At 41.1% G+C, this 26,141-nt stretch overlaps 1 protein-coding gene across 4 annotated transcripts in view; it reads left to right on the forward strand.

Moving 5' to 3' along the window:
* Positions 1-26,141, forward strand: part of LTBP1 (latent transforming growth factor beta binding protein 1) — a 462,412-nt gene that overhangs the window by 55,662 nt on the left and 380,609 nt on the right. For all 4 annotated transcript variants that reach the window (XM_032172648.2, XM_032172650.2, XM_058426675.1 and 1 more), the window contains exon 3: positions 18,106-18,403. In XM_032172648.2, coding sequence (XP_032028539.1) covers positions 18,106-18,403 — 298 coding nt within the window. The remainder of the gene's footprint in view (positions 1-18,105; positions 18,404-26,141) is intronic.

The following is a 26,141-nucleotide window of genomic DNA, read 5'->3' on the forward strand; positions in this document are numbered from 1 at the left end:
CTCACTGCAACCTCTGCCTCCCTGGTTCAAACGATTCTCATGCCTCAGTCTCCCAAGTAGCTGGGACTATAGGTGCATGCCACTACGCCTGGCTAATTTTTGTATTTTTAGTACATGCGGGGTTTCGCTATATTGGCCAGGCTGGTCTTGAACTCCTGACCTCAGGTGATCTGCTTGCCTCAGCCTCCAAAAATGCTGGGATTACAGGCGTGAGCGACCGTGCCTGGCCTAGGCTGACCACTTTGGAAACATCGCATTCGATTTTGTCCTTCCCTTACAATACGTAGAATAATAAAAGCTAGCAATGTTGGCAGGCTTCCTGAGTTCCAGGCTTTGTACTAGTTGCCTGACATTGAGGTGGGTTCTGTTAAAATGGGGTCGTATCATAGAAACATTGAATGTGCTTGAATGACGACATGTGCTTGGCAGAGGCAAAGAGATTGTGTTTAAACAAAACGACCTGCTCAAATATAGAAAGACATTTTGAGAGCCAGTTTTTTTGTTGGTCTTACTGAGTAGATTTGCAAGAGTAATTATGACTGTAAGTGATTTTCATCTTAGGAACTAACTTCACTCCCCGCTTTGCTCTGCATCCAAATGAGGCTTCTTTCAACCATCCCCAATTTATAGATGTTGCAGTTGAGGCTTAAGAGGGTTAAATAACTTGCTAAAGGTCATGCAGCCAGTTAGTGATGGAAGTCAGATTTAAACCTACGCATTCCGACTCTGAAGCTTACGCTTGTCGTCAGTGCTGGGGCATGCTGTAGTGTATGCAGAGCTGTGCAGCCAGGTGATGGCAGAACTTGAAGCGCTGTCCACACGAGGAGTAACTGCAGGAATGGGTATATTGAGTCAGAAGAAAAGGCAGGGTGGTAGAGCTTTCTTCAAACATTGTGGAAAGGGGAGGCAATGAATGTAGCTCTGGGCATCCATTTTAACTTGGTAAAAGGCATGAAAGTTGTCAGAATCAGAATGTCACTTGTGTCAAAACCCTGACAGACAGAGCTGGGAGAGGCCATGAAAAGAGGGTTCTTACACATATATGCCTGATAACAAGAACTGTCACAAAAACCTCTGCAAAAACCACAACCTTGCACAAAGGCTGTGGCAGTCTTAGCACACAAAAACGTATTTCTGCAAGGACATCTGCCCAGCAACTGCCTGTCCAACGTTGGGTTGACGCCACTGTTGTTACTGATCCTTGTACCCAAGATAATTGTCCCAAAACAACTTATATAGCCATCCTTATTTTTCCTTGAAAAGCCCTTATTTTCCTTTATCTCCCTGAATACACTCACATGGATTCCCACTGCAATGCCCAATCCTTAATAAATATATATATATATTATATATATATATATTTTTTAAAGCGAGTCTGCCTCGCTGATTGTTTCTTAGGTTTGATACGGTAAAGTCTTTTAAAGATGGAGCTGTTCCAACTTCACTGGGCTGTTTGCAGGTAGAGATCCTTGTTGGAGCTACTTGACTTGTGCAGAGAGATTGTAGGTGAGTTTTAATCCTAGGGTAAGGTCCTGCCCATCCTGACAGTCAGTGACTTAAGCTTTGGCCACACTTTGGCCAGTTTGTTTGTATTTGTCCTCATGGAGTTCTGTGGGCTTTACGATAAGCTGTTTGATGGAATCCCCTTATACGGGCATGGTGATTTTTTTTTAAACAGCTTTATTAAGGTATAATTCACATACTATACAATTCCCTTAACATATATAACTCAATTTTTTGTATATTATTCTTAAAATTGTGGTAAAAGTGGCTGGGTGCCGTGTCTCATGCCTATCATCTCAGCACTTTGGGAGGCTGAAGTGGGCTCTTGAGGTCAGGAGATGGTGAAATCCCATCTCTACTAAAAATACAAAAAATTAGCCAGGCTTGATGGTGTGTGACTGTAGTCCCAGCTACTCAGAAGGCTGAGGCAGGAGAATCACTTGAACCTGGGAGGTGGAGGTTGCAGTGAGCCGAGATTGTGCCACTGCACTTCAGCCTGGGTGACAGAGTGAGCCTCAGTCTCAAAAAAAAAAAAAGAATGTATATATATATAAAAACATAAAATCTGTAAAATAGTATTTATTGTGGCTAGTATTATCAGAGATGAGTATTTTTCTGTACCTGGTAGCTTGGCCAGGAAATCACTGGAAAGCTGGCTTTGTATTTGTATTTGATAGTATTTAGTGCTTGAAAATGCATGGATATGGAGGCCTATGCTGGATCTTCTCTCTGCATCACAGGATTCATGACGTTACTAACCACATCTGTGCTGATTTTTATTTTGATGACTTGTTCATACAACCACAGCTGTGAGTGTTAATGCAGCAGGCTCAGCATGGTGGAATTAGCAGAAGCCCTGGAATGAAGTGAGGTGACTCTTTGGGAAGATTCAGTTATCCCTGCAAGGTGACAGAATACCTAAAACCAACACAACCATTTATTCGCTTATGGTTTTGCAATTTAAATTGGACAGGGCTCAGTAGGGACAACTCGTCTCTGCTCCATATATCAGCGTGGACGGCTTGCCTGAGAGCAGAGGATTTACCTCCAAGGTAGCATACTCATATCACTGGCAAGGTGGCACTGGCTGCTAGTTGGGAGCTTAGCTGGGGTTGTTGGCTGGGGACCTCAGTTTTCTTCCAGGTGCACCTTTCCACATGGTTGCTTGGGCTTCTCTGTTACGTGATGGCTAGGTCCCAAGAAGGAAGAAGTGTTGCTGCCTGACCTTCCTGATGCCTGGGCTCTCAGGTTTTAGTATGGCACTTTCGCTATCACTGTCAGAACAGTGACAAGTCCAGCTCAGGTTCAAGAGAGAGGGAACATAAGCTCCATTTTTTTTTTTTTTTTGAGACAGTCTGTCTCTCGCTGGAGTGCAGTGGCACAATCTCAGCTCACTGCAACCTCCGCTTTCCAGGCTCAAGCAATTCTCGTCCCTCTGCCGCCCAAGTAGCTGGGATTATAGGCGCCTGCCAACATGCCTGGCTAATTTTTGTATTTTTAGTAGAGATGGAGTTTCACCATGTTGGCCAGGCTGGTCTCGAACTCCCGACCTCAGGTGATCTGCCCGCCTTGACCTCCCAGAGTGTTAGGATTACAGGCATGAGCCACTGTGCCCGGCCGGCTCTACCTTTTGAAGGGAGGAGCAGCATAAAGTGGTAGGGAGGGGTAGAATCGTTTGAGGTCATCTTTAGAGACTAGCTACCACAAAGAACCACAATGGTCTTTTTTCTCTTTCTTCCTCATTCTCACTCCACGGAAGCCTGTCCCTAATCATTGTGTGAGCCAATGATGACAAATACTGGGAAGAAATCTAAGAAAAAATTTAAAAATCAGTACTGGGAATACATAGTATTTGGGAGATTGTGGCTTGGTCTCAAACTCCCGACCTCAAGTGACCTGCCCATCTCAGCCTCCCAGAGTGCTGGGATTACAGGCGTGAGCCACTGCACCTGGCCTGCTCTTAGTAATTATTTAAATTTATATTTGTTTAGTGATTACACTTATTTGCTTACTTCTGACATAATCTGAGTCTCGCTCGGATCAGAGATTACAGGAGGGGGAATATATTTACTAGAATAATTTCTCCATTCAGAATGTCAGAAATAAGAAAGCCCTTTTTTTTTGTTTGTTTGAGACAGAGTCTTGCTCTATCACCCAGGCTGGAGTGCAGTGGCGCGATCTTGGCTCACTGCACCCTCTGCCTCCCGGTTCAAGTGATTCTCCTGCTTTAGCCTCCCAAGTAGCTGGGAGTACAGGCACCTAGCCACCACACCCGGCTAATTTTTGTATTTTATTAGAGACAGGATTTCACCATGTTGGCCAGGCTGGTCTCAAGCTCCTGACTTCAAGTGATCTGCCCATCTTGACCTCCCAAAGTGCTGGGATTACAGGTGTGAACCACCGTGCCTGACCCGAGAAAACCTATTGAAAAATGTTAAATTTTATACGTTACTGCTTGGAAAACAGAGCTTTGCTTGTTCCTTTCAGCTATTCCCTGATGAGCCCTTAAAGTCCACAATTCTGTTTCAGCTTAATTTCTGAAAATAGTTATACCACATTTTCACAGTAAGAGAGCTAGTAGCCAGATGCATCATGTGTTTTGTTTGCAAATGCATCATTTGCTGTCCAGCTTCCTTCCATGGAGAGGAATGGCCTTATATTTCACAGTGAGGCTTCAACTGCTGCTCCCTCTTGGCATGTCGAAGTCTAATTACTGTGGTCTCTGTAGCAGGGGCTGTATCCACAGCCTGCGAATGTTTGTGTTCTACGATGATACTTGCGCATCAGTGACATTTGAAAGGGGTGGTTTTTTGAGGCGGAGTCTCGCTCTGTCGCCCAGGCTGGAGTGCAGTGGCACGATCTTGGCTTACTGCAACCTCTTCCTGCTAGGTTCAAGTGATTCTCTTGCCTCAGCCTCCCAAGTAGGTCTCGAACTCCTGACCTCAAGTGATCCGCCCGCCTCGGCTTGTCGAAGTGCTGGGATTACAGGCGTGAGCCATCATGCCCGGACTTGAAAGGGTTTTTATTTTAGCATCAAAAATCTATGGCATGGCTTGGATTGCATTTCTTCTAGGCTGTTCCATCCTTAGTCACATAATGCTACTAATTCACCTGAAGGAATGCTGTCAAAATAAATCAAATGGTAATTTTAAAAGACTCTGTCTCATTCATGTAGCTTTTACTCAGTTAAGAACAGTTTGGAAATATGAGCCTTGAGCATGAGAACACTCATGTAGCATTTTATTTTAGCTTAATGCTGCTGGTTGTCATTTTGCCGCTATCACTGTTTTATGCTGAATGGTTAAATGTGAGAAAGAAAGAACAAAATGGTAGCATATTGTGCTTGACTCAATGAGAAAGGCTGTTTTAGGTTAATGTAAAATTCCAGTAGTAGAAAGAAAATTCTATCCCACATACAAATGTGACTTGCCTCTCAAGAGCTTCTTTGAAGGTTATTTTGGAGCGTGTGGGGGATGAATTTGGTGCATAGGGTAATAATAATTGACATCTCTCTCATGCTACTCTGAACCAGGAACTGTCCCTAAGTGCTTTGCATGTATTAATTGATCTACATATAAGCGCTCTTTGTATTATTTCCATTTACAGATGAAAAAATTGAGATGTAAAAAGATAATAGAAACAAGGCCACACAGCTAGTCAGTGCTGAGCTGGGGCTTGGTTTTGACTGTCTGGCTTCAGTGGACTCTGGCTTTTAGCCACTATGTGACACTCGCTAATCAAAGTAAGTTATGTTTTCTTAGTCTTTTTTTTCTCTTTATTTTGAAACCAAGTTTCAGATGTTGATTTGCAAGTTGGCAGTCATTTCTGTCTTATAAAGCTTATTTTTTATTGCCCCAGTTTTCGAAAAAGCTTTTCTTGTTTAACATTTTTGGCCGATGAAAATAAAAGTCAACTTTTCAAACAGATTATACGTGTTGATAATAGTGCTAGTCATATGAACCATTCATAGTATGTTAAGAATAAGTTTCAAAGTAAAAATAATGTAAGTTCCAACATAGTACATTTATCATATAGTCGAGTGAATAGTACTCTGTCTCACGTATTGTTTAGATTGTAGAAATTACAGCCCTTAAAAATTTAAGTATGTTTAAACTAGCCCTTAAGTGAATTAACATTTCTTTTTTAAAAAAATATTATTTATTTTTGCCAAACAATAAAAGTAATAACAGACTGTTTTAGAAAATCTGGAAAGTATAATATGGTATAAACAAAAAATTAACACTGTGTGTAATTTCACCACTTATACGTAGATGATTCATGTTAGCATTTAAATCTATTTGCCTTCCAGCCCTCATTCATGCATTTACGCCTTCCACGATTACTTATTGATTATCTTCTAGGTGCAGGGCAAAAGCAGCAACTAAAATAGTCTTTCTCCCTGTGGAGCTTATACTTATTGGAAGAAGTGGACAATGGCCAGATAAATATGCAATATGATGTCAGGTAGGGAAAAGTGCTTTGAAGAAAAGCAAGGCAGGGTAGGAGAATAGAGGCACAGGGGCTGCTGTTTTGGGAAGGGCAGCCCCAGAGAAGGCTGAGTGATTTTAGGAAGGGAGCCTGTGACTGTCTGGGGAAGGACATGACAGGTGGGGACACAGCCAGTATAAGGCCCTGTGATGGAAGCAGGCTTGGTGTGTCTGGGGACCAGCAAGCAAGCCAGGGTTACTGGAGTGTGGTGCTCAAGGGAGTGCTAGGAAATGACGTGGGGGAGATGGCAGAGGTTTGCAGGCTGTAAGAATAAGGGCTTTGCATTTCATTGAGTGAGGTGGAAGCCTTTGGAGGGTTTGGCGCAGAGGAGTGATGTCATCTGGGTTTGGTTCTAACAGATTCCTTCTGGTTGCTCTGGTGAGAATAGACTGCAGGGGATAAGGTGGCTGGGAGAAGGGTTTGGGGGGAGGTGGTGAGAAAAATGGTCAGATTCAGGATGTCTTTGAAGTAGAGCTAACAGGATTTGGAGCTGGATTGGATGTGTGTTACGATAAAAACAAAAGAGTCACATGTAGTGATAACTTGGTGTTGTGGGCTGAAATATTGCCCTTCCCTGATGCACATGAAGTCCTAACCCCCAGTACCTCAGAATGTGAGCTTCTTTGGACATAGGGTCATTGCAGATGTAATTATTTAAGATGAGGCCATACTAGAGGGTGTGTATGTGTGACGTAATCCAGTGGGCTGATGTCTTTATGAAAAGGGGATATTTCAGCATAAGCATATAGAGGGGGAAGATGTGAAGATACAGCAATAAGGACATCTGTTAAGCCAAAGAACGCTTGAGGCTACCAGAATCTAGGAGAGAAGGATGAATAGATTATCTTTCAGTCCTCAGAAGGAACCAGTCTTACTGACATCCTGATTTCAGTCTTCCAGCCTCCAGAACTGAGAGGTAGTAAATTTCTGTTGGTTAAGTCACTCATTTTGTGACACGTCGTTATGGCAGTCCTAGTAAACTAACACACTTGGTGAGCAGCCTTGTGAATGGCCATCCCTTTTAAGGCAGTGAATGCCAGGAAGGAGCAGGTCTTAGAGTCTGGGGTGGATGGAGGGGACACAAGACATGCTAAGTTTGAGAAGCCTGTTAGATACCCACACAGAGGCGTCGATGAGACCGCTGGATGTGGAAATCTGGAGTTCCAATAAGAGGATAAGGCCAGACATCTAAATTTGGGCACTGAATGAGATCACCAGGAGAAGGGTCCAAGGATCAAGGAGGCCCTGGGAAATTTCGACATTTGGAGGTTGGGGAGAGAAGGAGGAGACAGGAGACAGAGCAGAGGATGGCAGTGAAGTGGGAGAAGGCTGGCAGGGCGTGGTGGCTCAGCAGCCATAGGGGGAAATGGGGAGGAAGAGGAGGGACCAGGTCTCTGTGGCCAGCACGGCTGTTGGTCAGGAATGGAGAGGACCAAGAACTCCCACTGGATTTAGCAGCCTGGAGGCCACTGATGACTTGGACAAGAACAGGTTCAGTGGAAAAGCGGAAAAGTGGATGCACAAGGCTGATTGAAGGGAGTTCAAGAGGAAGTGGCATTACATCATAAGCATTATCCCATGTCATTAAAAATCTTTTTCAACCACAGGCTGGCTAGCAAGAGTGTATGGGTGTGTGGGGGGGATGAAGAGAAATTGGTTAATGAGCACAAACATACAGTTAGATAGAAGAAAGAAATTCTGAGTTTGATAGCAGAGTAGGTGGCTAAAGTTAACAACAATGTATTGTATATTTCAAAATAGCTAGGAGAGAGGACTTGAAATGTTCCCAACGCATAGAAATGATAAATACTCGAGGTGATGGATGCCCTAAATATGCTGACTTGATCATCACACATTCTCTGCAGGTAACAAGATACCACATGGACCCCATAAATATGTACAAATATTATGTATCAATTAAAAAAACTTTTTGAACATTGTTTTTGATGACTGTATCACATTCTAGGATTTTAATCCTTTTTTTTTTTTTTTTTTGAGATGGAGTCTTGCTCTGTCACCAGGCTGGAGTGCAGTGGCTTGATCTTGTCTCACCTCCTGGGTTCAAGTGATTCTTCTGCCTCAGCCTCCCGAGTAGCTGGGACTACAAGCGCACACCACCACACCCAGCTAATTTTTGTATTTTTAGTAGAGACAGGGTTTCACCATGTTGGCCAGGATGGTCTCGATCTCTTGACCCCATGATCTGCCTGCCTCGACCTCCCAAAGTGCTGGGATTACAGGGGTGAGCCACCGCGCCTGGCCTAATCCATTCTTTACTTGTTTTATGGGTGGGATGGTTCTAACTTTTACCACTATATTGGTTGTGATACTGCAGTGGACATATTTGCATACAAAATTCCCTAGATTAGGAATGACAAGACACAACAGGATGATTATTTTTAGAGCTTAATCCTAAAATATGGCCAGTCATTTACAGAAAGTCTGTACCAGTGTACACTTCTCTTGGCATGTAGGAGTGGGCTTGTCTCACTGCACAGCTCCCCTCCATGTATTTTTGAATTGACCAGAACATCCAGATGGTAGGGGTTATGGGCTGAATTTTGTTTCCCCAAAATTCTTCTATAGAAGTCCTAATCCCCAGTATCTCAGAATGTGACTGTATTTGGAATTAGAATCTTTAAAGAGGTAATTAAGCTAAAGTGAGGTCTTTAGTGTGGGCCTTAATCCAGTATGACTGATGTTCTTATAAGAAGAGGCAATTTGGACACAGAGACAGACACAGAGGGAAGAATGAGTGAAGTCACAGGGAGAAGACGGCCATCTACAAGCTAGAATGAGGCCAACTCTGGTGATGCGTTGACCTTTGACTTTTAGCTTCCAGAATTGTGAAATAATAAATCTCTGTTATTTAAGCCCCTGACTCTATGGTACTTTGATATGGCAGCCTAGCAAGCTAGTACAGTGGGCATTTAGTGTTTTGTTCCTGATTTACAGGATGATGTCTCTGGTGGTTATACTAAATCATCCTGGACCTGCATACTAGACACATATATTTAAGAATATATTATAATTTATCTTCCCAAACCTGATCTCTTATGAAACATAAATCCTGAATCAGTGGGGTCTATTCCCATTTTGCTGCTCTGTGGCAAATTTTAACACTAACATTTGGCCTGGTCCATGTGTTATTTATTTCTCTCCGATTTCAGGTCTCCTGGTTAAATTCATGGTCTCAGGGAGGTCTTTCCTAACTCTGTGACCCCCACTGTGATCACCCCCCATCAAACACTCCTCTTTCAGAAAGGCTGGTAATAGTTATAATTACTTTCCCTGTGGGGTCTCCCTGGCTGGGTTGTGAATGCCAGGGGGCAGAGATGATGTAAAAACATCATCTCTGCTTCCAGTTCTAGCCACAGGGCGTATGACAGTGCCTGGTGCAAAATTGAGCATAGAATTATCCCTCAGTATTTTGTTGAATGAATAAGGCATGGGTCAAACTTGGCAACTTGCCCAGGGGCACAGAGCTGGGGTGGAGTAGGGGGCTACACACTCAAATCTCTGTGACCCCAGAGCATAGCCCCCTCTCGTACCTGCCTGCTCATCAGTAGAGAGCTTGGGCAAGGAGGTGTGTAGTCACATTTTTTGATTTTCTGTCTTAGGCTCGGTAGTAGCTCCTCAAGGAAACAAACCATTTCTAAGAATTCTTTGTATTCTTTATGGTCCCTTGAATATAATAACTCACAAATATTTGCCAGTTGTCCAGTTAAGGCCCCCATGTTCTTCCTTCTATACCTTTCTTATTATGACACGTAGCTGTATGGTGATTCTTTTTCTATACGTATGTCTTTCCTTTTGGACTCTGATCTCCTTGAGAGCAAGAAATTTGTCTCCATCTTTTATCTGCAGTTCTTGGCACAATGCAAGCATTTAAGAGGGGGCTCAACCGGATGAATAAAGATAACATGGATGGGATTAAAATAAATTTAAAGATTGTTTAGAAATGTATTGTCTTCCTTCGAATGAACTCTAAAGATAACAGTTATAACAATATGTGCATAATAGTTTACAGTCTGTAAAACCCAAGATTTGTCAAGAATATGTACTCATCATACATATATACTAGCATGAATGCACAAAGTAAAATTATACTATTAGAGAAGGTGCTTAAGGAATGAATGGCAGTGAATAACGAAATAACGTGTTTTAATTCACCTTATCAACACTTTAAAAGCTGGTAGTATGACTTTATAGTTCTAATTTTGAATGGCTGTTAATACCATATTCTACTCAACCTTTATGGTTCTTTTAAATTTTTTCTTGGCACAAATAGCACTGCTGTGGACACCTACATATGTGTATGCCCAGTTATTTCCTTTTTTGATTATTAGAATAAATTTCTAAAAGTGACACTACTGAAATATTTGAAACATATTGTTAAACTGCTTTCTAAAAGGCTTGTACCATATTCCTTACCTCCTTTACAGCACTTAATACTAACATTTATATTTTCTAAAAAATTAGCCATGATGTATCTCCTTGTTTTAGTGTTCATTTCTTTTGATGACTTTGTTAATTTGGACATTACCCTTAAGTTTATTTACTAATTGCATTTCCCTCTGTCTAAATTATCTATTTCTGTTCTTTTTTCATTTTTTGATTTTGGTCTTCCTTTGTTAAAGGCAACTTTTATTAATTTTTTTATATAATAGCATTTTTAGAAAAGTTATTTTCTGTGTAATTTTTTCCCTTTTGCTATTTTAATTAATGTTAAATGCTTATATACGCTAAACTGTAGATAGATATTTTAACTTTTTCTTTTTTTCTTGAATGCCTGTGATTTAAAAAAATCATAAATGGCAGTAATAAGATCAGAAACAATCCAGGAAAACTGCGGGTTGTTTTGTATTACGTGACTTGTGATTTAACTATGTTATATTCTGTGAGTGCTTTTACAGCTATTGACGGTATTGGGAAAAGTCTGTTTGGCCCCAGCTGACCACCTATTTTAAATTACATCACATGGTTAAAACCACTCCTGCTGAGCTTAGGTTTAGAAAACTTCAAGCTTCCAGAACACAGCTCTTGGGGAACTGGGAATTCTGGGCCTGTGTACTTGACATAAAGGCATTAAACTCCTGAATGAAACATGAGATTCTGTACCCAGCCTTTGTGACTTGTAGTCCCTATAGTTTTTGCTATGCTCAACTATCTCGTTGGTGAAGTTGTTACTCGTAAGATTAGAAAGGCAAATAGGGTAGGAAAACAGGGTGGAAAGAATGCTTGTGTGACTTGACTGTCTGACTCAGAGGGAAGAGAGAGAACAATGAAAGCAAACACCCATCCCTCACAGGTTTCAAATAGATTTTCATAAGGATGAAAGACCTGTAAAGATTTATTAAATATATTGGTAATTGATGGGCATGGTTCACATATTTAGAAAATTTCATTTTGTGGAATTCTTCATTATTCCAGAAGACTGGATAGAAAAGGCATTGGGATGTTATGCTAATTTTTTTTTCTCTTTAGGGATTTTGGAGGAGGCTGACCCAGAGACATTTGCAACGAAACGACAGCATTTATTTGGGTTTGGTACAAGGAGCAAGCAGACAGACCAGACTAAAATGTGTGACCTCATGCTATATTTCTTGTGATCTGATATCACTTAGTGTTATTGAATAACTTCAAAGGGCAGCTGGGAATTACTGTGAAGACACACACAGCAAAGCAATTTCTCACCTGCTGTCTCTGATCACAGAAGACACAGTTAGACTCATATTTCTCCCCAGGACACATGCGGTAGACATGCTGCAACTTGTTTGGAGAGAAAGGCAAGGGGCAGAGAGTCACACTGTTTGCACTGTGTGGACTGAGACAAGTTTTAAATATAACTAAGGGTTACTTTTTTAGAATTAAAAGCAGTAGACGCTGAGCTTCAGGGCATGGGTTACTTCCTAAAAATACAATCACTGAACTTTTAAAGAACTCTAGGATCAGCTTGTCAAACTGGAGTAGATACAAATGCGAAAGACACCTGAGACCCTTTAGTACTTGGTGCACAGATTGAGAATTAACTCAATTTTGACCGTTTCAAATGATGAAAATATTTTCAGAAGACCAACCTGGTAGCCAGGATGGAGTAGGGTTTTGTTGCTTAACCTGCTCACCTAGATCTTGATGTCAATGGGCTTTCTGCAAGCCCACTATCTGAGTTCGTTGCTGTCTTGGTGGCAGTTTTGGCCACTTTTTTTTTTTTTTTAAGAGATGGGGTCTTGCTATGTTGCACAGGATGGACTCAATCTCCTAAGTGCCTACAATAACCTCCTAAATATTATGCCTCTTGTGATGTTCTCTTCTCTTTGACCTTGACCGGTTTGCTTCACTGTCGCTACTCTTCAGAGTTCTTCTACAACACATTGGATCTGGCTTCTGAACCTGTTTCTATCTGTAACTATAATATAAGGTTAAATGTCACTACAGACTTTGTGTATTTGCAGAGTTTACTTGAATTTAATTTTGACGGAAAAACATCTGCTTTGAAGGATTGGAGACTGCTTGATTGAATAAATCACAAATCAAGTCTGGAAGTGTAGATGTTATCATGTAATGAATTAAGAGACCATTGGCCATCTTTCCTTTATAGACGTCCTTAAATCTCAGCATCATTTGGGAAGTAGTGGCTCTATGTTTATATCAGTCAGTCAACCAAGTGTAGGCTCCTATCCCAGGCTACAGAAAGTTCTGCATAAGCCACTTAACTGACCTCACAGCTTATAACCTAGTTGTCAAATAGGAGAGAACTGTAAGAAGTTGACTAGCATGTGGAATGTGAATGATGACAGTGGACAAGAGCCAGATGGTACAAAGGTCATGATAGGGCTGGGTGGGTGGGTCTGTTAGTTCTCACACTGCTATAAAGAAATGCTTGAGACTGGGCAATTTATAAAGAAAAGAGGTTTAACTGGCTCATGGTTCTGCAGGCTGTACAGGAAGCATAGCAGCTTGTGCTTCTGGGAAGGCCTCGGGAAACTTCCAATCATGGCAGAAGGCAAAGGGGGAGCAAGGCACATCACATGACCGGAGGAGGAGGAAGAGAGAGAGTGGGGAGGTGCCGCACACTTTTGAACAACCAGATGTCAGAATCACCCACTCACTCACTATTGCAAGAACAGCATGGATGGGATGGTGCTAACCCATTAATGAGAACTCTGCCCCATAGTCCAATCACCTCCCACCAGGCCCCACCTCCGACTCTGGAGATTATAATTCAACAGGAGATTTGGTAGGACTCATACCAGACCCTATCAGTGGACATTTGGGAGAGACTTCATACAGAAGGGTGGGAGAAGGGTGGGCTTGAAGCATTGGAGGTTTTCATTGTTCTCATTGAATTGAGGGGCCTGTGTTCCTGCATAGGGCTCCCTCTGTGCGGAGACAAAGAGGTGGGAATCCCAGAGGATGGGTGAGCTTCTGCAGGGGTAGACCAGTGAGAAGGGGGGTGGAAAAGGGGGTTTGGGTTAGATGTAGATGGCCTTAACATTTACCCTTGGTTAGCTAAAATGTGTGGAAAGTTTTTGAATGAAAGGGAAAAAAATGATTCAAAGAGTAGCGTTTTAGAAGACTAGTCTGTCCGCAAGCCTGGATTAGGTTTTTGTTCCTAACCTACTACTTTTCAGACTTGGCTGTATATTTCAGTCACCTGGGGAGTTAAAAAAGTACTGAAGCCTGGAGCCCTCCCCCCCTAGAGATTCTGATTTAATCTGCTTGGAGTTAGGCCTGGGTTTGGGGAAGTTTTAAAAGTTCCCCAGGTGATTCTAATGTGTAGCCGAGCCTGAGAACCACCGCCCAACCCACTGATAAGATCTTGATATAGCCTCCACTCAGCATCCAGCTGAACCACAGCACAATGCTGGCCAGGAAAAAGCAGAATCGATTGATGGGGAAAAAAATAAAATAAAATTAAAAAGTACTTCTGGCTGGCTGGGGGTAGTGGCTCATGCCTACAATCCTAGCACTTTGGGAGGTTGAAGCGGGCGGATCACCTGAGGTCAGGAGTTTGAGGCCAGCCTGGCCAACATGGCGAAACCCTGTCTCTACTAAAAACACAAAATTAGCTGGGCATGCATGCCTGTAATCCCAGCTACTTGGGAGGCTGAGGCAGGAGAATCGCTTGAATCTGAGGGACGGAAGTTGCAGTGAGTCAAGATCGCACCACTGCACTCCAGCCTGGGTGCCAGAGTGAGACTATGTCTCAAAAAAAAAATAAATAAATAAAAAAGGTACTTCTGTGACAATATTTATAATATTCCACGTAGTCCAACACCTTAGTTATAATAACAGTTTTCACGTAAATGCTATGAATTTTTGCATTGGCCATGAAGTAGATGGGGACAAATGTGTAGACTTTTGGAAATGTATAGACATGGAAAATGACATCTAAACTTGCAATAAAAATGACAAGATAAAACACTTTTATCGTAGCCAAGAATTCAATAGCCTTAAAGCAATTATAGCATGAAAACTTGCAAGTATAAAAATATAAGTCCTCAGAAGCTTGCTGCTGGAAGACCTCAGTTTCCAAATGTTGTGTGTCAGTGATTCTCAAACCTGAGTGTGCATTGATGTCGCTTGGGAGGGCAGTCACTGATTGCTGGCCTCCAGTTTCAGATTTAGCAGGCTTAGGGCAGCCCAAGGATATGTAGTTTCAAAGTTTTCCCAGGTGATACTGCTGGCCTGGGCACCATACTATGAGAACCACTGATGTTTGCTGCCATGTAGGAACCACTATTGCATGGGTTCAAATATTGTAGGAAAAAGGGCTTGATAAATGTGATAGAAGGACATGAGTTTTTTTGTCTGTTTGTTTGTTTGTTTTTTTGAGACGGAGTCTCGCTCTGTCGCCCAGGCTGGAGTGCAGTGGCGCAATCTCGGCTCACTGCAAGCTCTGCCTCCTGGGTTCATGCCATTCTCCTGCCTCAGCCTCCCAAGTAGCTGGGACTACAGGCGCCCGCCACCACACCCGGCTAATTTTTTGTATTTTTAGTAGAGACGGGGTTTCACCGTGTTAGCCAGGATGGTCTCTCTATCTCCTGACCTCGTGATCCGCCCGCCTCGGCCTCCCAAAGTGAAAGTTTTGCTTTTTATGTCAGATGAAGGGCTTCTCTTGGGAGTTAGGGAATTTGTTCTCCTCCAGTTCAATCCAGCCCCTCCTCATCTGCATGCTCTGGGGGGCACCTGTCTGAGTCTAGGTAGGGTAGGTAGAAGAGAAAATTGTCTTTTCATTCTCCTAATTGTCCTTTTAAAATTTACTACAAAGGGTGTTATTATACATAGCCGTAATTTTATATAACATGTTCTTTATTTTTCTTCCAGTAGAAAATATTTGTAAGTCCAAAGTATTTTTTTTTATCTTTTATGACTGTCTCCCCACTCCCCTTACCCTACCACATGAAAAACTTGAAGAGTTAAAAAAAATTGCTAACCATCCATGTCTTCCTTAAAACAGGTTCTTGCGGCTCATTCTTGGTAGTATGTTGGAGGGTGTCAGTCCTTGGCCTCCACCTAGGTGCCAGCTTTTGCACCCAACAGCCTTCCTGGTAGAAAAGACATTTGCAGTGCACCTTGGGCGGGAGGAGAAGCGGAAATCATTCTCAGATGTTAAAAAGAAACATGTTTCTAATTGAAAGCATGATGAGAGGGCACATGTGAAAGTGCCTGGGTGGTGAGCTCAGGCCGAGGCACAGCTTTGAAGGCCCAGCTCAGTCCTTGCTGTGGCCACTTCTGTTCTCTTGGGTGGATCCCATTCCCATTCCTGGGACATTCCAGAAATAACCATGGCTGAGCAAGGACCCAGGGCAGCATCTCAGATAGAGCAACACAGTTTGCTCAGTTGGTCAGGAAAACTCTGATAGTTAGAATTCTGAATTCTAGAAACAGAGCTTTTGAATTAGAATTCTAGAAGCACAGTGTGGGAACAGCCTTTATTCTCATGTTGTGGGGACCATTTTAGAACAAATCGCTGCTGCGCTCCTCATAACCCCCCAAACACGCACAAGTGCAGAGGCCGAGGTTAAGTGGCTTACTCCAAGGTCACCTAGGGAGCTGGCTCCATTCTTTTTTTTTTTTTTATAGAATCCTTCCCAACTTTCTGAAAATTTGTCAGCTTGGTATTCTGACACCCAAGGGCCATTTTAGAAAAATCATTACTTGCTGTAATGAATAGGCATCATATTGTAGAAATATGGGAAAAGTATCTTCTCTCTTTTGTAGGAAATCAATAGGTTTCAAGGCTTTTAGGTCTTGGTCTTTTGGATCTTCATAACTGAGTCTTATAACTAAGTCTCCTATTGTTCGTTTTGCTTATCTATTTTGTAATTGCTTTGTGGACTGAGGCTTGTATTGAACTTTATGGGAGACTTGATAGTGTGATCTGCTTCAGGACCAACAGTTTATGTAAAAGGTGAGCTGACAGCAACAGGGCAGCATAATAAATGTATTTGAACAAATAAAGAAGGGACTGAAGGAATCATGGTCATAAGCTTATGACATTGTATAGTAAAAGTCAGTAGCATGTACATGTACACTTCTTTTTTTTTTTTTTTTTTTTTTGAGACAGAGTTTCCCTCTTGTCCAGGCTGTAGTGTGTGGCACCATCTCGGCTCACTGTAACCTCTGTCCTCCGGGTTCAAGTGATCCTCCTACCTCAGCCTTCCCAGAACTGGGATTACAGGCTCCTGCCACCACACTCGGCTAATTTTTGTATTTTTAGTAGAGATGAGGTTTCACTATTTTGAACAGGCTGGTCTCGAACTCCTGACCTCAAGTGATCCGCCCAGCTTGGCCTCCCAAAGTGGTAGGATTACAGGCGTGAGCCACTGTGCCCAGCCAGTAGCATCTAAACTTCTAAGGGACCTTGCCTATCATAAAACCTACTTACTCTACCAATGACCCACAGCCCCGATAACTTCTTTTTTTAAATTTTTAATTTTGAGATTGGGTTACATTCTGTTGCTTAGGCTGGAGTGTGATGCCGTGATCATGGTCACTGCAGCCTCGACCTCCTGGGCTCAAGAGCCTCCTGAGTAGCTGGGACTACAGGTGCGTGCCACCATGCCCAGCTAATTACAATTTTTTTTTTTTTTGGTAGAGACAGGGTCTTACTATGTTGCCCAGGCTAATCTCAAACTCCTGGGCTCAAGCGATCCTCCCACCGTGACCTCCTAAAGTGATGGGGCTTACAGGCGTGAGCCACTGAGCCTGGCCTGATAACTTTAAAACTCTGCTTGGTCATGAGTGTGGTGATTCAGAGTACATACATCCTTGCAAATAGGAGATGAAGAAGTTGTTTCTTTTTGGTTGCCTTTCATTATTAAATTAGGAATGGTGCCTAGCACACTGGATTTTTATACGAACTAGCAGGTGTATTTTGGGTGACTCTCAACCTTTCTGCCCTTGGTTTTCTCATTTTCTCTTATGTCAAAGAGTAGATTGGACTAAATTTCTGACACAGTCTCTCGAAGATCTGATAGCCTATACAACATGAGGTCTGTAGGAGAGCACTTTTTGGAGTTGGGGATTGGACTGAACTTTTGTTTTTTGCCAAGTCTTGGCAAAAAATTTGGCTTAAAAATTTTTAAATTAAATTTTAAGTGAAGTGTATATTTAAATTTAAGCCACAGAACATAACTTTAAAATAATGGCAGAGCATTTTCTTACAATTTTTCCTGGATTTTCTGATGCATTTCTGGGAGGCAGATACAGTAAAATGGTTAAGAATGATAGCTTTGGAGCTGGCTCACTTGGTTTCAAATCCCAGCTCTTCTACTTAGTAATAATTATATGATGTTTAACAGATCACTTAATCTCTGTTTCTGTTTTTTCATCTGTAAAGTGGGCACAATAAAATATCTACAGAACATGTTGCTGGGGGATTAAATTTGTTTATATATTTTAGAACGGTGCCTGTCACATAGGAAGCCATTAATATTAGTTCTCTTCCCCCTCCTCCACCCAACTGCCCCCGCTTCCTCCTTATGAGTGTTTGTGTGGTTTTTTTATTGGAGAACAAACAACCTGATGCTACTGTTAACCCTTTGGAAAAATTAGAAGTCTACAATGTTGTTCTTCAAAGCTGTGCCTTCTGTTGTCTTTCTGCAGCTAGCTGTGTTCCGCCATGTCAGAATGGAGGGATGTGTCTCCGGCCACAACTCTGTGTGTGTAAACCAGGGACCAAGGGCAAAGCCTGTGAAACAATAGCTGCCCAGGACACCTCGTCACCAGTCTTTGGAGGGCAGAGTCCTGGGGCTGCCTCCTCGTGGGGCCCTCCTGAGCAAGCAGCAAAGCATACTTCGTCTAAGAAGGCAGACAGTCTACCAAGAGTCAGCCCTGTGGCCCAGATGACCTTGACCCTCAAGCCGAAGCCTTCAGTGGGACTCCCCCAGCAGATACATTCTCAGTGAGTGTTTTGAACTTTCGTTTAGTTAAGGATCATCTTAATGACTCTCTTGGATGCCTTGCTTTAAATCACTGTCCCTTTCCTGCACAATTTGCAGAAATCACTTGGATAATAATGTTTTTCTTTCCTTTCTTAAGGCTTTACACATTAGGCTTACACATGGAGTCTCTTAAAAATATTTGACGTGTGTATTTAGCCTCTGCAGGAAAATTTACCATAAGTACAACCCATGGCAACCATGAGGATTATAGGGATCAAGACTGGAAGGGAATGATTAAAAATAGTTATTTGTGATAAAGTTGTTAGTTTAAAAATTCTGTTTTTGAGGGGGGAGCTGCTTTATCGAGTTTTGAAATAATAATTTAAAAAAGTAACTGTTATTTTTAAAGTTATCTGCAGAGAAAAGGTAAGAACTCAGCTTGCAGAGAAACTGCTCAAATGAAAGGGAGTCCTTGCAAACAGAGAATTTCTCAACCTCGGTAGCAGGTTAAGTGTACCTTCTGTTAACACCATGTTTATCTCCCAGTTGCTGTGTGGGTCCATTTTTGGTGAATGAGCTTGTTTTCTATTTATGGGAACAAGGTTTTTTTTTTCTTAGTGTTAGGAAGTAAGTGCTATTCTGAACAAAATGAGAACTCAGAGAAGAAAGATTACCCCGTTCTCTGAGTTGCATTACAAGCAGCCACTCAGCTGCACCGGGTCCTTAAACAAATTGTGTCCTCTTAATGAGCTATTCTTTATGGATAATAAGATGCAGAATGTACTGCAACTATCACTTGTCATTTGTCTAGGAATGTAAAATACAGGAAGTTCCCAACTTAAAAATGGGCTTGACGTAGCAGTTCATTTGTAAGTCACTTGCTTGGAATTTAGAATGCTTCTTCCCTCTGTAGAGACAGCTTCCACATGGTGATTAGTATCCAGTTAGCCCACAGAAGTTATTCAGTCTGTTGCTATACATGAAATTATCCTTATTTCTACTTCCCCTTTGAATAGACCACCTACTGTTTCTTCTGAGTGTGGTCTTTTTCTTTTCTCCTATTCCCTCCTCAGTCCTCTTTCTTTTTTTTTTTTCTGTTTTTCTTCATTTTTCTCTCATTTCTTCTTGTCTCATAATACTTCAGTTCTATTGTGGTAGCTAGATTTAGGGGCTAGTTCGAAATGCTACTTTGCTGTTGGAAAACACATTCTGCAGCCCTCAACAAGAAGCAAAGGTAAGATAGGTATAGCTAACACTTAGTAAGGGCTTACTATGTGCCAGGTACTCTTTTAAACGCTTATTGTGTATTGTTCACTTACAGCTCACAAGGACCCTATAAGGAAGGTAACATTATTAAACCCATTTTACAGATGAGAAGACTGAAGTACAGAGTGGTTAAGTAATTTGTTCAAGGTCCCACAGTTAGTAAGTGACAGTATTACAATTTAAACAGAGGCAGTCAGATTTCAGCATCCATGTCCTGAAGGAAGGAGTTGGCAAAAATTTTCTGTAAAGGGGCAGATAGTAAATATTTTTAGCTTTGTGGGACATATGGTTTCTGTTGCATCTACTCAGTTCTGCCATTGTAGCACAAAAGCAGCCATAGACAATGTACAAATTAATAAGTGTGACTGTGTTCTAATAAAACTTTATTTTATGGACATTGAAATTTGAATTTCATATAAATTTCACAGATCATGAAGTATTATTCTTTTTTAAATTTTTTTCTCAACCATTAAAAAACATGAAAGTTATCCTTAACTTGTGGGCCATATGAAAGCAGGCTGTGGGCTGGATTTGGCCCATGAACTGTAGTTTGCTAACTTTTTCTCTAAAGGATAGTAGTGCTTTTTTTGTGTTTGCCAGAACATGAATATAACTATGTGTCCTTGGAACGATATAAAGCTTTGATTATATCATAGCTAGACATCTCCCTTCCAGCATTGTTTTGGATATTAAAAACAAAAAACAATTCTGTGTTGAACTATGCTTTGGCGATCAAGAGTCAGATTACTGTGAATTGCAATTAGTTTTTTCTAGCATTATGACTTACATAAACTGTAAAGTAATTTACAAGCAACATTATTCATCTTGAATATCACCATCCACTGTTAGAATTTGACCCTCTATGATGCATATATATGGATTGTTAGTAAGAACCATATGTCGGATGTCAGATAAATGAACAGTCTATTTTTTTTCCTTCCTTTTGGTAGCCGCAGTGTAATTTAGACAAGAATGTTGTGAGTCAAAGAGGAGGCTAAGGTTTCAGCTCTGACTCAGCTTTGGTAAAATAAAGTCATTAGGCAGTTTGCTTTGGAGACTTCATCTGCAGAATGAAGATGCTTTTTTATGGTAGCATTGTTATAGGCATGTGTATATGGGTGTGCCTACTGGTGGCTTTTAAGTAAAGAGAAGAGATGAGAAGAGATGGCCTTGGGTGCTATCAATCCTGATATTAATAAACTGTATAGATTGTCCCATTATCTAGTCACTGCAGAGAAGATTAAGATGTACAAGATCCAGTCCTGCTCTTAAGGAGTTTTTGAAATGGCAAATGAGCTATGCAAAGGAAACTATACAAAGCTATACAATTAGCCCTTTGATTAATTTAGGTTATGACATAATCACAGTGAGTCATGTTTAATCAAATGGCCAAGGAATCAAAGGTGATAGGCCCATTTTGGCTACTTTTGAGAAATGTTACAATCCTTAAGTTATCTTTAAGATTGCCTATTTAGGGTATTTCAGGTATTGTGTTTAACCAGTAAAGGAGGAGATTGATTAAGCCTCTTTAAAGTATTCAACTATATACATAAATATGTCTAACAGGCCAAAATGTTTAGTGTTATGTTCATTGTGTGTCACATGAAGTGCTATCATCTTGATCACTTATTCAACAAATTTTTATGGAGCATATTTTATGTATGAGGGCACAGTCCTGGGAGCTAAGGATAGATAACACTAGGCAACTAAATAAAATGTCTGCTTTCTTGGAACTTACAGTTTAGAGAGGGAGAGATAGTTGATAAATGACATAATTAAAATACACATTAGATATTCATAAGTGCTGTGGAGAAAATAAAACTGCATTAGTAAATAGGACATGCTGGGTTGGTGTGTGCTGGGGAAGAGTGAGGGGTGTGGCAGTCTTAAATAGGCTGCTAGGGAAGACCTTACTGAGAGGCGTTTAAGCAAAGGCCTTCGATAAGGGCATGAACCCTGCAGATATGTGGGGGTGAGGCAGAGGCTTTGAGGCAGGAGAATGCCTGGGGTGTTTGAGGAACAGCTAGTTTGGTAAAATTGTAGTGTTAAAAGCACATATTTTAGGCAGGTGGGGATTAGATGAATTGGTTTTACCTTTGGCTGAATTGGTTTTAGGCAACTTGATTTAGAACCAAATACAAATAAAGTTCCTTAGGAAATCAAAGGAAAGAGCAGTTGTTTCCGGATTTTGGAGTGTTAGTGCAGTGGAGTCCAGGGATGGCTCCTTAGAGAAGGTGTCTGTGAAAAGATGGTTGGATTCGGATACATACAACTGGAGGAGAAAGGTGTATCCAGGGGAGGCAATGATGTGAGGCTAGGTAGCCTGGCATATTAGTTTTCTTTGGCTGTGTAACAAATCACCCCAAAACTTAGCAACCTAAAATAACATGCATTTATTGACTGACAGTCTGTGTCAGGAATCCAGGGGCTGCAGCCAAGCAGTCAGCAGGGATGGCAGTCATCTGAAGGCTCGACTGGGGCTGGGGAATCTACTCCCAAGATGGCTCACTTTCATGGCTGTTGGCAGGAGGCCTTAGCCCTGGCACTGGCTGTTGGCAGAAAGCTTCACTTCCTCTCTATGTGGACCTCTCTGTAGAGCAGCCTGAGTGTCCTCACAATGTGGCCATAAGCTTCTCCCAGAGTGAGTGATCCTAGATTAGGGAGAGTGAGGAGAAGGCCACAGTGCCTTTATGGTCTTGGTCTTAAGGATGCCACACCTTCATGCTCACCTTATTGTACTCATTAGTAGTCAGTTGCTAAGTCTAGTCGTCACTCAGAGGGAGTAGAAGTATGCTGCACTGCTTAAGTGGAGAAATATCAAGGAATTCATGGACATATTTAAAAATGACCATATTTAGGATATTATTTAATTAGAACTTGATAAAGATGAAGATTAATGGTAATATAAAGCTCTAAAGGTTGCTTGAAAACCAAGCTACTGACTAAGATTTCAACAAAACAATTCCAAAAAGACACAAAATAGAGAAAAAAGTAATGGAGGGAGGCCTCGTAGCTTAAACAAGGCTTAAGAAACACATTAACCAATCACAATATTTGGATTATGTTTCTATCCTGATTCAAACAAACTGCTAATAAAAGAAAAAGATAACAATGACGATTTATAGGACAATCATGAACGTGATAACATTGATTGGAAATTTGATGATATAAATGAATGACTGTTGATTTTGGGAGCTGTGATGATGGCATTGTAGTTATGTTCATAAGGAGGAGAATCATGTTAAAGTATTACAGATGAAATGATATGATATGTGAGATTTTATTCAGAATAATCCAGTGGGTTGAGGTATAGAGGTAATAAGATTGGTTTGAGGTGGTAATTATTGAAGCTTGATGATGGGTACATAGGGGTTTCTTACAAAATTCTTTTTATATTTTTGAAATTTTCTGTAATAAAGAGTAATAAAAAGATGAAGTTTCTTACGGTCCTGAGTGTGGTCCTGAGTCTTCAAAAACCTAATGCTATGATGTCTCCAAGGATGGAAGAACTTCTGGGATATTCCTTGAAGTATGCCACCTCCTAATTGACAACAGTAACAATAAAACGTAAGCTCCTTCCCTTTATTTGTAGTAAAGGAAAAAAAATCCCATTATAAAGCTATGCCAGTAGTTAAACACTTTGGGGAGAGACTTCAAGCTTGTTGCAGTACTGATAGTTACTACTGGGACCTTGTCTGAACTTATTAAAGGATCCAAGGAGAATTGGTCAGTACTCAAACGGACGATTTCCTTAAACGATCTCTCAGACTGTAGGAGGGGACCTTGCTCAATATTGAACCCCCACCTCAACCCCACCAACTCTCTCCCAGGTTTCTCTTGTATGCTTTCCTGTACTTATTTGTCATGACACAACACAGTCTTTCATCTCTTTGTCCACAGAGGTACACAGAAAGGCTCCAATCAGTGTTTGCTTAATATATATATTTAGAGTTTTGCCTGGAGAAAATAAGCATTAATAATGTCTAAATCCTTGTCTATGGATTGTTTCACGAATGCTTATATTGCAGGAGGTACCCTTCTGTCTTGGAATAATAGCATTTGCCTTTGTAAAGCCCTGAACATTTTGCAGAGTATTTTCCATTCCTTATGGTATGTGGTCTGCCCAACAAGTCTGTGAGGTAGGTGAAGGTTTTGATCCTGACTATTATGTGGAAAAAAAAGGCAGCGAACGAAAGTTGAACAAAAGGAACTCACTCCAAGGTGCTCAGTGCTCAATTCATGACACCTGGGGGATGGGATGAGCACTAAAAATTTGAACCAATCACTGATTTTATCGTGTTATACACATTTATTTAAACTTAAAAAGATGGACGTTAAATTGAAATTATATACAGAAAAGTACAAAAGTCAAAAGTGTACAGTCTAGTGATGATCCCAAAGTGACATCATATTCATGTAAGTGCCATCAACATTAAGTAGAACATTTCCAGCACCACAAAGCCCCTTGTTCTTAGACTCTGCCATCTTCCTCCTCACCAGAGGGAGCTACTCTCTTAACTTCTAATGCCAGAGATCAGTTCTGCCTGTGTTTGAACTGTGTGTAAATAATACGGTGTGTTTTTTTCACTCAGTGTTATGTCTGAGATTCATCTATGCAGTTGTATGACTATAGCTTGCTCATTTATATTATACTACCAATGCTTACCACATCATGTGAATATACCACAATTCATTATTTATTCTGCTCTTGATGGATGTTTGGATTTTTTTCAATTTTTGGCTCTTTTTATCCCAGCTTGACTAAGGTATAATTGACAAATAAAAATTGTATGTATTTACAGTATACATGATGTTTTAAAATATGTACACATTGTAAAATGATTACCACAATCAAGCTAATTAACATATCTCTCATCTCACATAGTTACCATTTTTGGTTTGTGGTGAGAATGTCGAAGGTCTACTCTCTTAGCAAATTACCAGTATACAATATACAGTATTATTTACTATAGTTGCCATGCTGTTTGTTAGATCTCTATAACTTACTCATCCCACGTAACTAACATTTTATACCCTTTGACCATTTTTTGGCTTTTAATACTGCTGTATAGTTATGTATGTGTGAAAATTCTAGAAGAAAGCCGGGCGCGGTGGCTCACACCTGTAATCCCAGCACTTTTGGAGGCCTAGGCAGCTGGATCATGAGGTCAAGAGATCAAGACCATCCTGGCCAACATGGTGAAACCCCTTCTCTACTAAAAAAAATACAAAAATTAGTGGGGCATGGTGGCACGCGCCTGTAGTCCCAGCCACTCAGGAGACTTAGGCAGGAGAATCGCTTGAACTCGGGAGGCGGAGGTTGCAGTGACCTGAGATCGCGCCACTGCATTCCAGTCTGGCGACAGAGCAAGACTCCATCTCAGAAAAAAGAAAAAAAAAAGAAAAAGAAATTCTAGAAGAAGACCTTTTTGAAATAATCACCAAGCCCAAATGGATATAGCAGTATGGTAGTTTGAGAAGGACTTCCTAATCCATGAGAACCATGTAAAGTTTGATCATATCATTAGCTATTGGTCAGACCTGTTTTGTTGTTTGAGAAAAACAGACACATGGGGAAAATGGTGAGGTAAGGTAGTGTGTTGAGGAGCTGGAAGTGAGCAGCTCTTAATTTTTTCCTCCTGAGACTGAGTTCAGAAGAAGAGTAGACCATGGCATGGAGGTTGGAGAGACAAGGACAGAGTTGGGTAGGTCACTGCCTCACACTCCTCTCATACCGCTGGGTCTGGTGGAAACTCAAAGTTTGTATCTAAAAATGGGAGGTGTTGGGATAGAGTTTGCTCCCTAATACAATTGAAAGAAATCAGGATAATGTTTTGGTGCTATGTAATAATGATAGTTAATATGACCAATTATTCTGTGGCAGACACAATTCTGAGTACTTTTTGAGTGTTGTCTCATTTAATCTCTTCAAAACCATGTGAGAGGCCTGGCACGGTGGCTCACACCTCTAATCCCAGCACTTTGGGAGGCTGAGGTGGGCAGATCATGAGGTCAGGAGTTCAAGACCAGCCTGGCCAACATGGTGAAACCCCATCTCTACTAAAAATACAAAAATTAGCTGGGCATGGTGGTGAGTGCCTGTAATCCCAGCTGTATCCCAGGAAACCAATTCAAAAAGTCACTGATTGGAATTAGCAAAACTTTACTTAATCATTCTGGTCACCATCCCAGGCCAGTAAGTAGTTCAGCTATGGCATCCCATTCTTGTTTTTTTTTTGGTCTCAGTTTTTAATAAATGGCATGGGAAATATTGATATCTTATGTTCATTTCCATTCCATGTCTGCCTTTTGCACAAAATTATTATTATTATTATTATTTTATTATTATACTTTAGGTTTTAGGGTACATGTGCACAATGTGCAGGTTTGTTACATATGTATCCATGTGCCATGTTGTTTTGCTGCACCCATTAACTCGTCATTTAGCATTAGGTATATCTCCTAATGCTGTCCCTCCCCCCTCCCCCCACC

The sequence above is a fragment of the Hylobates moloch genome, unplaced genomic scaffold (genome assembly GCF_009828535.3).
Source record: "Hylobates moloch isolate HMO894 unplaced genomic scaffold, HMol_V3 SCAFFOLD_13, whole genome shotgun sequence".
NCBI classification, from domain to species: Eukaryota; Metazoa; Chordata; class Mammalia; order Primates; family Hylobatidae; genus Hylobates; species Hylobates moloch.